The sequence below is a fragment of the Anoplolepis gracilipes genome, chromosome 6 (assembly GCF_047496725.1).
Source record: "Anoplolepis gracilipes chromosome 6, ASM4749672v1, whole genome shotgun sequence".
Lineage (NCBI taxonomy): Eukaryota > Metazoa > Arthropoda > Insecta > Hymenoptera > Formicidae > Anoplolepis > Anoplolepis gracilipes.
This window is the reverse complement of record NC_132975.1, coordinates 11,753,889-11,770,056: the sequence shown is the minus strand read 5'-3', so window position 1 is coordinate 11,770,056 and position 16,168 is coordinate 11,753,889. Positions and strand designations below refer to the sequence as shown.

The window sequence follows — 16,168 nt, the reverse complement described above, 5'->3', positions numbered from 1 at the left end:
CTGCCGCTTCACGGTATGCAACGGACGCGTCGAGACACTTCTCTCTGAAGCACAGCTGCTCCATCTCTCCTTTCCTCTTGCGCGTCTCTCACCTTCTTCCGTCCACGCGTCGTCTTTCTTTCAGTCAGTCCCGTCGCGTATCCTTACAGCCGCCGATTCGTCAGTCCTCGAACACGAACACCCTCGACTTACTCTCTCGCGAAATTCCCACCATTGGAATTTATTCCTCGGCGGGGCAAGACGAACGGCCGCCTATCGGCTCGCCCGACTGCAGCGAAATACGTTTCTCGATCGCCTCGAATTGAAACCCCGAGGTTAGTAAATCAACGAGGAATACGAGCTGTGGACATTTATTTTGAGCAGCTGGTATTGATCGACGCCGCGGACAGTTTCGATTTGTCTGCCTATCGTTGACAGAAAGTGACATCAGAGGTCGATTGTACGCACGTATTTTGAACTTCACATAGAGACAGATCCATTTTTATCGTAGGACGTATAAAATACATCGAATCAATATCAACACGTATACGCATATCTTTAGATATATTTTAGATATTTTTAGATACTTATATGTATATAATTTAATTAGATAATTAAATTTCTTTACACAGATCTTTCTTTCAAATATTTTAACATAACATGGCAACGTGAAACAAAATTTACCATTAATCGAATATCGCATACTAAAAAGAAATCTATCGAACGCTTTTATTATGTATAATTAAGTTTATGACTAAAATTCGAAATTGCGAAATTATCGTTTTGCGTAAACTTCCACTTGCAACGATAATGAAGGATCTACAGTCTGCACGACAACGATAACGACATAATCTCGTAAAGTTGATAGCAGCACTTGCCGTCAAATGACAAGCTTTAAAAGAAGCGATTATTCGCAACTACGTAAGCGCAAAGCGGACGTGTGTTTGTTCGGATGCGCTCTTACTTGCGTGCCCCTCGGCGCACTTGATCACGAATTATAGATTATATTGTAATTAAATCTGATACACTAAACGTGCGGTGCGTGCGAGCTAGGGCACTCATGTAAGACCACGTGCCGAAACGAGAGAAAAAGATGTACCGACCTCTCTCGATGAATACATTAAGCTGCGTTCCTCTTATTATTAACCCTTAAGTGTTACTCGACGAGAAGTTGGACATCCTTATTGCTCGAGGAAGTCGCCCGCACGCGGCTCGTTGGCGCTATCTCGGTTCGAAGGTTTAACGTCTCGTCTTTAACGGTCGATTACAATCGTAAAAAATCACAAAGCTTCATTGCTCGCGCAATCGTTGTTTGTAAATCGATCGCTACGCGAGCGTAAAGTCCGATCGCGAGACATCCCCTCGTGATCGGTGAATTAAGGATCGTACAAGGACCGAGACAACAAGAGACGCGCCGAGGACGGGCGACTTCTTCCCTCCACATTTGCGTGTCGGACGAGAATCGTAGATCGTAAAGAATCGTAAACTTCCTCAAACCCCATCGTCCATAAAGATACATCGCAACGTCGAGCGGTGCCATTACCGCCGCCTTTCTTTTCGCGGTGCAGCGTGCGGCGACAGCGCGGTGGAGAATATCTTCTCTCTTTCCCTGGATTTTAACTCGACCTTTTCGCGATTGCGCGCAGAAAAGTGCTTCAGTCAACTAAACGTAAAATGTTGTAACTTTACAACGCGTCCGGTGCTATTTTATACAGATGAAATATTTCAACGGAACACCATCTCGCCTTTTAAAAGTTCGAAATAATGTGCCGCCATTGCAAAATATCAGGAAACGTTGCGTTCCCGCAAATTTCAGTTCCCGCAACTTACAGACATCGGGGAAAAACACCGATTTTTATCCTTCATCGTTTTTTGCAGCATGCTTCTTCTAACCGAAAATTATTTGCTCATTACGGAAAATGCTTCATTATCATATTTCAGCAGTTCCGTATCGATCCCGCGTTATACACGAGAAATTAATGAGCGACCATTGTATATTCGTTCGGGTCTTACTTTGTTCGATATCACGCAACAACGACTTTTCTATTCGATTGTATGTGTGAAGCACACAAATCGCATACGCACGTGCAAACGCACGTGCGAATACGATATCGCGAGTTTAGTATTTACGAGCGGAACGATCAGCCCAGATTCGGTAATCAATACCGAGCTCGTTTACGCGTTCTCGCGCGAGTTCACTTAGTGATCTGTCGTCAATTTGAAATGCTAAAAAATATTCGCAAATTTCGCTCGTAAATCGTGGCTTTACCGAGAAACCGAACTTATCAGGAACAATCGAATCGTAAGGCGACAATTTTTTTTTTTTTTTAAATCATTATACGTATCTTTTCTCATTGATTACAATTTTAAGGTATAACAATTCTTGTACAGAATTGTCAAAGAATCTCTGCGCCTAAAATCTGAGAATAATTCGTCGATAATTATTTGAGTCTTTAATGAACTTGAAAGAGATCGCGTTTGTAGAACTCGCGTTAGTATCGACCGCGTGGGAATTAATTAAGACGCGGCCAATTAAACAATTTGCACCGCGATTCAATCAAGCCGCACATGGCGAAATCCTCGACTGGGCGCGGTGGTACGAGTATATACAAGCCATGCGCGTTTTCGCACATCGCACATATATACGTATATTCCGGCGCGACGCGGCGGTGGGATTTACGAGCTTTGCTCGCCATCGTGACTCGATAGATATAGATAGGATAGCTGCCGAAATTGCGTGGCTCGTTCTCGATTCCCGATTACGCGCCGCTACAACACATCGCCGTCGCCGTCGCCGTCGCCGTCGCCGTCGCCGTCGCCGTCGCTGCATCGCCCCGTCGAAATGCAGATTCCGTGCGCATTTTCACCAATTGCTCCGCTGCATATAAACGTTGTCTCTCCCCCACACCCGGCCCCCCCGCCCCCAGCCTGACTCATATATCGACTGCTCTCCCCCATGACATAAATTGTGTGTCTGTGTATATATATATATATATATATATATATATATATATATATATATATATATATACATATATATACATATATATATATAGATTTGTGTCAACCAAAAACTGTGTCGTCTATATGTCGTACACACCCGAACTTTGTTCGAATCCATTTCGCCCTCCGTGTCACTCAACGAATCAACATCAACCGTATTGATTGATCTATCTGTACAGCGTGTGTGTCGCATGTTATGTGTATGTGTGTGTGTGTATATATATGTATGTACAGAAATATTAATGGCCGTTCCGTGTCGTGTGCGCGGCGTAGCTGCATGCCTTCCTGACGATGCGTAGATGATGTCCGCCGTTGACATGCAAAATCCCTCCCTTCGTCCTTATCCTGTCACGTGTCTGTGTACGTGTTGACGCGACGATGCGAATCTAACCGACAAACCGAGATTGAGTACCGGAATAATTTCGGCGAGTTTAGATTTCGGCGTTACATGTATGCGAAAATGAATTTTCATGTCTGTTGTTTGTCGCGCAAGATGCGATTTTCCGTACTCGAGAAACATCGAGAATCGAACTCGCCCAAGTTATAATTGGCAATCTCAATCTCTGATTGACGAAAGGATATATGTACGTTTGTTGTATACCTGTGTAGAAATGTACTCGTAGACACACCTCAGGGTGGATCAATAAAGAAAGGCATGATCAATTGTGTGTTCATCCGCGATACATTTAAGTCGGCGTATTCAAACGCAGTCTTCGTACTTTCTACTATCGTGAAATATAAATGCAACCGTGCTTCGACCGTGATGTTCCTTCCTCTGCACCAAGTCCATTTGCCGCGACGTATTGTATCGTGCGGTAAATCTCTTGAAATCACGTTTCGAAAAAGCGCGCAAATAATTAATAACAATTCTCGGGGAATTAACGGAAATACGCGATGTTAATTCGGAGAGGTGAGAATTAAAAATGGTCTCTCGGCCAGAGATTGACTGATGTGATCGATAATGATCTTTGGAGACGAAGAGTTTATTTAATTATCGTTTATTTGGCAATTAAGTAGTACGAGATGACGTCAAATCGCATTATTTCTATTTGATTACGATATTGTTTTTATGCGTGCATTAATCCGTTTGCAGCATAAATTGAAACCGATCTAGTTTTGGGCAAGTTCATATTTCGATATTACATCTATATACGAAGATAATCTCGACATTTATTCGAAACCAATGGATACCTGTATGAGATATATTTATTTGAATTTGTAGTGTGGAGAATTGATCTCATCAAAATTATTATTGGTTTCAATTCCTTGACAGATTAAATCTGCGGTCGACAGCGAGAAATGGCTCATTTTTATCTATGCTTTAGTCGTCAAAGAGGCTATAATTATTCAACGAGGCGCTCGATTGTATATGTACGATAAGCCTATCCTGCAGAAACGCTCCTCCAGTATCATCGTCTTGATTAAACGGGTCGGATAAGAGGCGTTATATATGAAGATTGGATTTAATTAGTTAAGAGGATGCTGAGCCGTGCGCATAACAGTAGAGATGCATTTGCATCTCGAGACGTCCATTCCCGATGCATCGCGCTGGCGCAATAAACTACGTGTAGCTAGGTATTCCGTGAATAAAGACCGAAGCAAAATATACGTGTCGCGATGAATTATGAGGGGCTAACTTTACGAGTCCCGTGTAATCCGTCCGTAATTTTCGGTGCGAATTTCACGATACATAACACCTGCTACGTAGTTGGAATTATTACGGAAGATCATGAGAGAGGGATTAACGAACGGGAAAAAAAGAGGGCGATGATGATAAGATAAAGTGAACGAGTCGATTTGATTGGCCGAATACGGGTACAGATATAAGCTGGATACGGCAATCTCTTCCCGAGAATGAGAAAATAAACGTGACATAACCGGTCACTCTTTCCTGCAAATTGTGATTGCTACGTCGTACGCTCCTTCCAATTTTCTCCCTACGAGCGCGACACGGATTTTCACATGTATTTTGAGAAAAGAAAAATAACGTTCTTTTCAAAAGATATACGAAGTGCATCGAGGACTAAACTGAATTTTTATCAAACTCGTTTTACTCTAATGTGCTCGGGAATATTGGAAAATAACGTCTTTACGAATAATATCTTCTTTCCCTACTCCAAGGAATAATACTCTGAGGAATATTCTCTGAATAAAAAAATTATACAAAAAAACATTCGAGGCAAGAGATATGTACATATTATATACATATACGCGAGAATATATTTACAGAATTATATTAAAAATTATTCTGTGTGATTTATATTTAACATTAATTTTTCGCGTCACTTTTACAAATAATTACACTTTTACAAATAATTAAATGTTGAATAGCACAAGAAATAGTTTTGTGCATCAAAGAAAGCTTTTTCGAAGCCTTGGATGGTTCATAGTAACCAGCCGAACCCCGTATATCGTATTTGGCTCTCGATCAAAGAGCAACAGATATCTGACGAGCGATACGGGACTTTAAGGTAACTAGAAAATCTTCTATGGTTTCCCACCGGTGTCGTCACTTTATTTCCCGTTCTCCAATCCTTCGTGTAGATAAGATCAGAAATAAAGGTAGCAGGAATCTTTCTTCTCCGTCCAAGATTTCTTTCAATTACTCTAATATGATTACAACGTGATATATCCATAGAGAAGTAGCAGGCCGTGAAATCTTTTCGTAGATTCTTATTACTTTTAAATTGAGACATCTGTGCGAAGCAATCGAGCGCGAAATCTACCCGAGAAACGAGGTGTTTTTAAGCTAATACTATATTTTATCGTCATATGGAAGATTATACGGATGAAAATGGATGCTATTGATTTTAGCTTTCGCGAAGCCTTTAGGCTAATATTTCACTTATCGTCCACCTCAAACTCGTCAGCTAGAAAACTTGCCGGATTCTCGAAAAAGTTCTCGAATCTTCGGAAATTCCTTATCGTGAAATATTGAAATACCTAAGGCTTTTTATGAAGGCGAAAGTCGATCGATCTATTTTTATTCCCCTCCGCAGATGGTACACAAATATACCTATTCGTCTTATCGACATGCGTGATACGATTGAAAGTTTCGCATGGGGGAAAAATTTCGCAGCTATAGAATTTCGCATATTATATTCGTGACTTCAAGTTGCGAACACTTGGTCGTGAACAAGGACTTGTTGACCGCGCGAAAAGCAATTTTCAGCGACGTTAAAGAGCCACTTTTCCGCCTGTCGGCCGCACAAATGCGTTTCTCCAGACGCGTTATAAATACGGCGCACTACTACTTACAACGAGAAAAGAAACCACCGTCCGTCTCTTCTTCGCATCGGTCGAGTGGATTTCTCCCCGTTGCACGTCTTATCACGTAATGCCAGATTGCGAATGCACCTTCTCGTAGACATATGTATATTAATGTAGACGTAGGCGTAGACGCGAGCGGAATTCATAGCTGCATGCGGCACGTTCGGCTTCGACTTACCTAACGGAATGCCCCCGTCGTGTAGATACGTGCCCGTCTTAATCAAACTTTGACCTTGGTAGCTCGATCTGGTACTCAACTCAGAGGAGGGTGGTGACTTATCCGATTTCATCATGAACGGGGAATGGTACCTCATCGGTGAGTTTCAAAGAGCCTCAAGTTTATGATTTGTCAAGCCAATCAGAATCTGTATTGGCTCGTGTGTGTGTGTGTGTGTGTGTGTGTGTATGTACACGCGCTTACGAACGCGCGAATGAACGTATTTTTAGATTAAAAATAGAATCTCGAATCGACTCGATGCGCATCGATAATAATAAATAAATAAATAAAATCGTACGATATTAATCCGCTCACAGTCGTAAGATGGAGAAAAATCTGCAAACGTACCTACACGTGTGGACGAATATAAATTTTTATCAGATTATTATCGATTTTCGCTCAATATTTAATCATTTGAAAGATTAATACGTATTATAGCGATATATATATATAAAATGTCGATGTGATTTTTTTGACACGTCCGGGTATGACATCTTGTCTCTCGCCAACAATCGCTTGATTGAAACGGATCAGATTTTAATGCAGCGTTTTGCCGATACGTCCTGTTTCGATGGAAATGACGATCGAGCAATTTATTTCGGAAAAACAAATGATTAGTAGATCCGAAGAAGAGAAGACAGTGCTCGATGTAATTTAGATTCTCTCTTGCTGTTTCGCGTCGGGACTTAATCCTCGCCTGTTCTCAGCATGCATGCACAATGATAATGCGGCTACGTTAATCCATCGCAATTTGCGAATCTGTTTGTACAGCTTGTACGTTATGGAAACAGAGAATGGGAATAGAATGATGAGTAAAATGCAATATATCGCAAAGCTATTATTAGGATTTAACGATTCTATTTTCTACGGACGCGATAATTACGCGGCTTTATCTTTAACAGCATGATGTAATCTTTTGTTCGCGTTTCATTCTTAGTGCACAATTATGTGGTTCATTTATGTAATTCTGTGGGTAGTTCAGTAAGATTAAATTGTTTTACAAAGCGAATCTTTACTTGAGGACTATTATTCACAACTGGCGAAAAGTTTATTCTCCGTTTCCTATCTGCTTTGCATTGCAATTTGAATTGCATCGACGTGATACAAAGATATGAATATACAATTCGAGTTACAACCTCTTTACGTGATTGCTATATTACATAATTCACGAATATATAATTGTATTTACATATTTCGATTATATTGTGTCTCTCAACTCCTTCGGTACTATCAAAATTGAATTATGTTTCTTAATCTAAATTTTCTTATATTTTACACGATGAAAATATATTTTGACTCATTTTGTATTATTTCTTCGTTCCTTTCTGTCAGAAAATGACAGTTTTCGTAAAAATGATGAAAGAGTGTATCGTGGAAGAAAATCTGTCATTCTAATTCGTTCCAGCTTGTCGGCTGGATTCTAGGACGCAAATTTTCGCCGGGTGATACGAAACAGCGTCATCGATGTGTGAAGGAATGCTGATGGAAGTCGTTAAGAAACCGCACCCCCGGCTTTTCGTCGATGCTTCTCGCAGATGCTGTAACTCCTAGAGCTTTTCGTTTCGCGTGAAATCGCGATCGATATCACACTGCCGAATAGAAACCGAAAGATTTTATGAGTCCTCCGTGTCTCTTGCGCGATACCGCAACGGGGTATGACTTTATGACGTTCCCCCTTCGCGGTGGCAATGTGATGCTCTTTTCCTCTTTTCCCCCGCGCGTCTGTCTCACTTATTGGTCCGCATTCTTTTACGACTTTTACTACATTCCTCGAGCTATCAAAAAGTGCTATTCTCGTGGTTCTCTCGAAAGTAGCTCACCGTGTCGATAAATCGAAGTTGCAACAGGAATGAAATTTGCGATAGTCTCGAGATCTAGTATTTTGAGAAAAATTTTGAAAATATGTACATATATATCGGAGCGAGAGAAAAATTCCTGGCAAGAAAAGAGCGCATTCTCCCGAAACAACATTTCAAGAGAGGGAGAGAGAGAGACACATAAAAATCTTGCGTAAGAATATAAGAGAAACACAATGTCGCATAAAACGAAAGAATTTGCGTTTCACATATATGCATATATATATATATATATATATATATGTTTTCGTTTCAATGAATGTCATTGGACATCCAGTAGTAGTTTTCTTCATATGAAACGAAAGCGAAACTGAATAAAGATTTAAAGTTAAACTAATCAATATCAAGCAACGACTGTTTTAAAAGATGGCAGAGACCAAATTTATTCTCAATTGTGATACCAATAAATAAAATATGCCAAGTTCAATGCCTTTTTAATCTATTGTGACACCGACAAAACGACACACTCAATTCTTTCTCGCGTGGTGAACATATGTCGATGTATCGATGTAATTTAGAATGTCGCCTCTAAAGTGTCCATGTATTTTCCGAGGCACGTTAATTATCTCGAGCCAAATGCGTCGAGCACACAGTCGTACGTGGAAATACAAAGAAAAAGCGTCCTGAGAAAAGAAGCAGCAACAAGTGACTGTCCGATATCGCGAACCGAGATCGATTCGAGAGTCCATACGATCGGAAGCTATCTCAAAACCCTCCGTCCTCAAAAGTATCGAACGCTCGATTTTCGCCTAGTCGCTTCTCACCATTCTCTGGCGGCGAGAGCGTGCCAGCAGGTGCATCGTGTTTAAAGACCACGAAGAGGACAAGTTCTGTTTTATCGCGAGGCGCATATATGTCGTCGCCATTCGTTTGCCAGTAACTTAACTTGTCGCAGAAACAGAATTGCGACGGTCGAAATAGCAGAGAAAATTTTCCAACTCGACGAGATCTTCGTTATATGCGAATCTAGTGAGAATCTAATCCTAAGATAATTTTTAAAGCGAGATCGTGCGAGAAAAGAATTACAGAGAAATCGTAATTATAGTAAAATCGACGCAACCACACGAATCACAACTCGATGGCATTTATGTGTCTACGTAGTCTCACGATAAAACAGATGGAGGTATGATAGATAGACTATACTTTATATCTTGGGATTTTAGTCCCCTCAGGACACAGTACAGATATAGTAGCAAGAAAAAAAGTAAAGAAGACGAAGGACAGTAATAATAAAAACATAGGTCCGCGGTAGATAGAGACACTGACAAAGATGGGTAGATAGACAAGTGCTTTATTATGTTCTCCGGTGGCAACACATTGTCTCTGTAAGAACAGTAGGGTCAAAATATATAGCGAGTAATGAGGGAAGAAAAAGTGAGAGTGAGGAAATAAAATTATCCGTAATCGAGAAACGCAATTGATGCGATTAGTCGGGTCGCATAAGGTATCGATATTTTTTTTTTTCATCATTCTTTCTTAGTCCCTCGGACAGACAGACATGTCGGTGTGTACATCGGTTCTGGCACTTTTTCCAGGTATGCCGGGGAAGAAGAACACGATAATGTATCAGTGTTGCCCGGAGCCGTACGTCGATGTTACGTTCACGATACAGATACGCAGGAGGACCCTCTACTACTTTTTCAACCTGATCGTGCCCTGCGTGCTGATATCGAGCATGGCCCTACTGGGCTTCACCCTGCCGCCCGATTCCGGCGAGAAGCTCACCCTAGGTAACGTAACTCGTAGCATGCCTGCCTGCACACCAGCCAGACACACCTCCTCCTTTCTTTTCGATTGATTCGTTTGGGATTGTTACTGTTTACACGATATGTAATATATACGCGATAGAGTCAATTTTTAGAATAGAAAGTTTTACACGAGACGCGTAGAGTTTTTAAGACACGCGTGATAATTTTCTAACTTGTTAGAGCCTTAATTTTTTTTTTTTTTTTTTTTTTTTTTTTTTTGTGTGCAACGTTGAAGAACGAATCTTTTTTTTTCCAACGAATAGATTTTTTATCATATCACGATTGTCGAAGAACTTGAAGTTTTATAGTTCGCACACATTGAGGATTTTAGAGGTTTTTCACACGTCCGTTATAAATTTTTACCTATAGAAATTTTCTAGCTTTTCTAATTTTCCACGCTTCAATTAGTGGATGACATTTCATTAGTGAATGATAGAATTACAGCATTAACATAAGATGGTATACTATGATATATGTATGCTGTATATATTACATATCTTATACACGCGTGTTACGTCTTTATACTTTTCTGTGAATACTTTCCGTTCATACTTTATACTCTCGGCGCCACTGCTGACTGTCCTACGTTTGTTTCGTTTTGACGACGGAAGGAAGTAGTCAGGATCGACTCTACTTCGATTACAGACGACCAAACGACGTCGCGCAACATTCTCGTCGGGCAACTCTCATGTAACGGCGATTTATACAGCGAGACTCCATTTCTTTTTCCTCTCACGGACCACACGCACACTTTTGCGGCTGTTAAATCGTTCGGGAGGGGCTCTCGATGTCTCGAAAGCTCTCGTTCTCGGATATTTATCACAGACGACGTGCACTTTCACTTCGCGTATCGATTAAACGAACATATTTTCGCAATTACCTAACCATCAGTAGAAATTTTTATCGTCGCGTTTTATTGCTGGTGTGAGATAGGAGTATATTATTCTTCGGATAACCATTTCCATTAATCTCGATTTCTGCTTTCAACAATTTATCGACGTAAAATTGATATAATTATCATTATACGTATTTTGATAAGTATAAATCATCTTCTGATATTCTCTTTGATCGTTTAAATAAATAGGGGCTCCATAAATCTTATCATGGATAAGAAATAACAGTGCCGAAAGAACCGCATCAGTTGTGCGAAATCGATATTCCTCGCTGTATTTATCTCTCACATTTACGTGGATAACATGGCCTTACTAACGTGTCGATACTTTCTTCTTACTTCTGTATGTGCGCGTTTCTTGCGCATCAGACGCCTAGTGCGGTCGCCACGTTATCTCGTAAAATCGCAATATCTATGGCCGCCTTCGAGGTCTCGCGGGTTTATACGTCCACGTTTACATTTACGAAGGGTCGTTCGAGGAAGAGTGCCGCGTGATTTGAATTTTGGATACGTCGAGCAAACCGGTACGTCGCGTTAACCTGTAAGGGCGAGCTGCATGTTACATAGTACGCCGTGTATTTCGACATGTAAACGCCGCCGGGCGATGCATATTTCAGCGGCTCGACGGAATAAGCCTCTCTCGAACGGCTCCTTTGGTCTTGCAGCGACGGTAGGCTACGTGAAATATTACGTACGCGCTTTTCCCAGGTCCACGATGAGCACTGTACTCAAATTGACCGATGGTATCGGAATTTTGGCGCACCCCATTCGAGTAGGCGTACATCCGCGTACATGCTCCATTTTAATGAAATGTCCACGTTAAATCTGACAAGTTATTAAGTCTGATGGATCGAGAGATTCATATTTCGAAATGGTCCATCGGGAAATGATCAACCGAAAACACCGGGACCCCTCAATTATTCAAGGTTAACACTCGATATCTAACAGCAATTGCATCTCTACCACTGGCTCACTACTTTACGATAAGCGCCGAATAAATTGCATAAAATGACACCTGCGCATTCCATTGAATATTCATAACGCACCGACAGATCCAATCTCCAACTCTCGATAATACAGTACATCGGGTAAAAGAGAGTCGCTATCTCCCCTCGAAGTTTTTGACGTGTCGGAAATAATGGGATTTTTCCCTGTGGGGTGCTTTGCGCGACTTTTGTAAGATCACGCAGAAGTGGCGAGTGGCGGATCCATTGGCGGATACCACGCCACCATCAACCTATCTAAATACTTTCTTTAATTCGATTTTTCAATCGATTTTTCATGGTTATTAACCCTTTTGCGTCTCGTAATCTTCTACCAGCAGTCGTTTCTCGTCTCGTGCGACGCTGCTTTTAATCAGGCTTTTTCAACGTCGGGTACGAACCGAAAAGAATGTAATTCCCATCTTGGAAGAATCAACGAGAAGAGTTCGATAAAAACTCACGGAACATCAAAGTAAGATATTAGACAATCGTTTCGCCGAATGAATTCGATTGCGAGCAACTCGTTTCAGGATACCTATCGTATACCTATACCTATACTCACTCTCGGCACGTGATCGTACTCATCATCCAATCCTCAATTCTCGATACGTTCTCGATACTTCCTCACGTATTGCTAAGATTGCTTTCTTCCTTCCGTTATTTTTCACGCGGGATTAGTCGGAAGTGCATCGCTGTAAATTATAATGGATTCATTGCGAAATTCGCGCCGAGTTTCTCGGCCTTTTTCCCATCTGTCATATTTAAGAAGAGTTTTGAAAGCTGTAGCAATTATCGGGCAATATCTCTGTGCAGGGATATCATATTTTTCCATTAACTTTTCCTCAAAAACCAAAACAAATGATCTAAAATCTTTCGCAAAAATGTTTTGTACAAGATACATATAAATCTGATATATTATATAAACAAAACATTAATTTCTTGCACCTTATTTTCGATTTAATTTTTTTTTAGTTAAATGTTCTGTCATATAAATAGAAATTTTATGTACATTACATGCTTATATATTTTTTTACTATAATTAAAAAAAGATATACATAGCAGATATTATTAATTTTTAGAATCATTAAAAACTAAGTAACGCTCGTATAACGTATTTGTATGGACAGAAACGTATTTCATTATTGTAATATCCGGAGACTAATGCATGAAATATGGACATGTGATAATGAGATATTTTGCATATAGTCGTGATGCCAGACTTTATTGTAACTTGTGCCATGATTGACAATGTCAAGCACAAATTGCATTCACCAAAAATCTGCTAACCACTCACGTTGTCGCATTTATTTTTACCATGGCATTTATATTTATTATGATTAAATCCAAAGACGTCGAGGACAAAACGTCGAAAGTATAAAAATTCGTGAGTAGAAATTGATATAAAAAAGAAAAAGAAAAAGTCGTTCTTTCGAGGAAAACGAAAATGCGTGCCGAAAATAGCGAAATCCTTGTGGATAAATAAACGTAAATTCCGGCGGTATTATAATTTATCTACCTCCCGTTTCGTATTTCTATAAATTTGTAGAGAAATGTATGAAAACATGCAACGAGCATTATTCGTGCATGTGTGCACTTAGGTTTTTATTTTTACGAAACACGCATTCTGCTCCTTCTATCGGGATTGTATCATTTATCCTGTTTATCCGAAAAATTACATAGTGCTGCATTATAAAATCAATTTCTAACGCGTCAGTATTCGCAGCTTTTATATACATCTCGATAAACGTTGCTATTTTACACACACACATATATATATATATATATATACACACACATGTATAATTTTTTTAACATTTTATTCGATGTCGAAAAGTATTGCAATTGACAATCTCATTTTGACAGGTGATCTTGCATAACGTAGATGGTTTGAGAAACGACCTTTCGTTCGTCGCGTGCGAGAATTGAATTTTCTTGTGGTGCTTTGGGAAAACGACAACCCAGAATCAATGTCGACGCCGATTCGTGTTGCCGTCGATGTCGTCGCCCTCGTGTCCGAGGTTGCTCTCGATGAGCGTTATAACGTTATGATGTTAGAGACAGACCGGACATCGCGCGCTCTTTATGTCGCGTATTATTTTCGGTATAGCTCGTAAAACCGTGAAAATATTTCCTCTTAGTGCTTTCTCACTGTAGTCCTCGTGGAGATCGAAGTGTCGAATCAATGTCTTTTCATGAATAAATATCAATAGATCGAAACTTTATAGAGAGAGACTGTTACGTTCGACTTTATTGTGACGTCAATGAATTTCAATTAAATTATGCTGTAAATTAAATTATGAAGTAAGGAGAAATTTACAACTTTCGAGCCTTCCCTTGAGATGTTCGATCGAGATACGGATTATAAGATGTTACAGATACATTAACTTTAATTAATTCTTTGACTAACTTCGAGTAGATTTTCCCTTTTAACTAAAAATATCAGAACATTAATATTACCAGAGTTGCAAGCAATTGAAACTAGACTACTTTTTGTGGTAATAGAATTTTCTAAAGCGCAATTAAATAAAATCTTATCGTGTAATTAAATTTTCGAATAGAAACTTATTCTGCCAGAATTTTAATGCAGTTTTAGTTGTAAAAAGAAAGTTCTGCGTATTTATTTAAAACAGTATTCAAATTAAATTTCTACAACAACACTTGAATAATCGTGTTTAATATTTCGCATGCATATGCGATTTCGAATACAGTATATTAAAAAAAATATGGTTAAACAATCTCGAATCAAGTGCATTGCTGCAAATATAAGCGCGTTAAAAATTGATTTTATAATGTAGCGCTAAGTGCATGCACGTATGAATATAGCTCGTTTTCATAGTACGTACTTTACTTTATAGATATACAAAACGAGAGGTAGAGAAATTATAATACCGCCGGAATTTACGTTTATCTATCTACAAGATAAATTTCGCTCTTTTCGGCGCGCATTATTTCGTCTTTCTCGAAAGCACTTCTTTTTCTTTCTTGTATCGCAATTTCTATTCATGAATTTTAGCACTCTCGACGTCTTGTTCTCAACATCGCTCAATTTAATCACGCTAAATAAATGATACAACGCTCAGTGCTCAGGGTTTTCGGCGCGTGCAATTTGTGCTTGACATTGTCAACCATGACACAAGTTGCACTAAAGTCTAGCATTGCAACACGGCTATATGCAAAGTATCTCATTATCACATGTCATACTTTATGGACTAGTTTCCGGATATTACAATAATGAAATACGTTTATGTCCATCCACATGCGTTGTGTGAGCATTGCTTAGTTTTTAATGACTCTAAGAATTAATAATATTTGCTATCTCTTTTTCTCTAATTTGACGATAATTAAAACTGATTTACTTGCAAAAATTTCGACGTGCCAAGCTTAAAGCTTTTACTTATATAATTAAATAATATTACAGAAACCAACTATATCATTCATCAAGATGAAATTAAACCTCAGAATTTTACGAGCACTCGTTGCGCTATAACCGTAAAAAATTGAACGAGCTAAAAATTACACGTCGCATCGTTCTACGTTGGTTAAAGTCCCGCTGTTCGTTATAATAGCCCGTAAAATTTCATCGAATGAAAGCAAGAAAAAAATTTTGACCCCGTAAACGCTGATGACTCTATCTAGGCGCAATTTGATAGCACTTGCCGTCTTATTAAGAATTCTGGCGACGTACTATCGCGTTCTTTCGTAAATTTCTCCTTCATTGCGCTGTGGATAGATGAGAAGTCGTGAGCGAGAAAGAAGACGAAAATAACTTTTCCGCTGCGCAATCACTGTCGTTACCCACCAAATTACACTCACGTGTGCACCGATGTAATTTACGACGGCAAGTATGTGATTAGGATAAATGAATAAGTTCTTTGACACCAATCGACATTTTCAACTTTTTGATATATATGCTTCTGTCGCGGCAACGCCAGTTTTGATGTTTTTTGAGGAAATTACCTCAGCGTAAAACTTTTCCCACGATATAAAAGCTGAATATCATTTTAAGCAAATTTTTATTTAATCGTGTTTATACTTTTTCAAAACATTTTCATGTTTGATGAATCGACAAAGAGATGGTGTGCAAATTTAAATTCAACGATATTTCAATTGCTACGTTTAGAAAAATCGACCATTTTTAATCATTCAGAAAATACAAGATGAAAATTGGTTTCATGAAGAATTGGGATCGTATCTCAGCGAGTTTCTAAAGTACTTATTTA

General features: G+C 39.4%; 1 protein-coding gene across 6 annotated transcripts in view; it reads left to right on the top strand.

Moving 5' to 3' along the window:
* The window catches only part of Nachralpha6 (nicotinic acetylcholine receptor alpha6), a 221,660-nt gene that overhangs the window by 124,432 nt on the left and 81,060 nt on the right, over positions 1–16,168 (top strand). For all 6 annotated transcript variants that reach the window (XM_072894487.1, XM_072894486.1, XM_072894485.1 and 3 more), the window contains exons 7-8: positions 6,493–6,568; positions 9,861–10,055. In XM_072894487.1, coding sequence (XP_072750588.1) covers positions 6,493–6,568; positions 9,861–10,055 — 271 coding nt within the window. The remainder of the gene's footprint in view (positions 1–6,492; positions 6,569–9,860; positions 10,056–16,168) is intronic.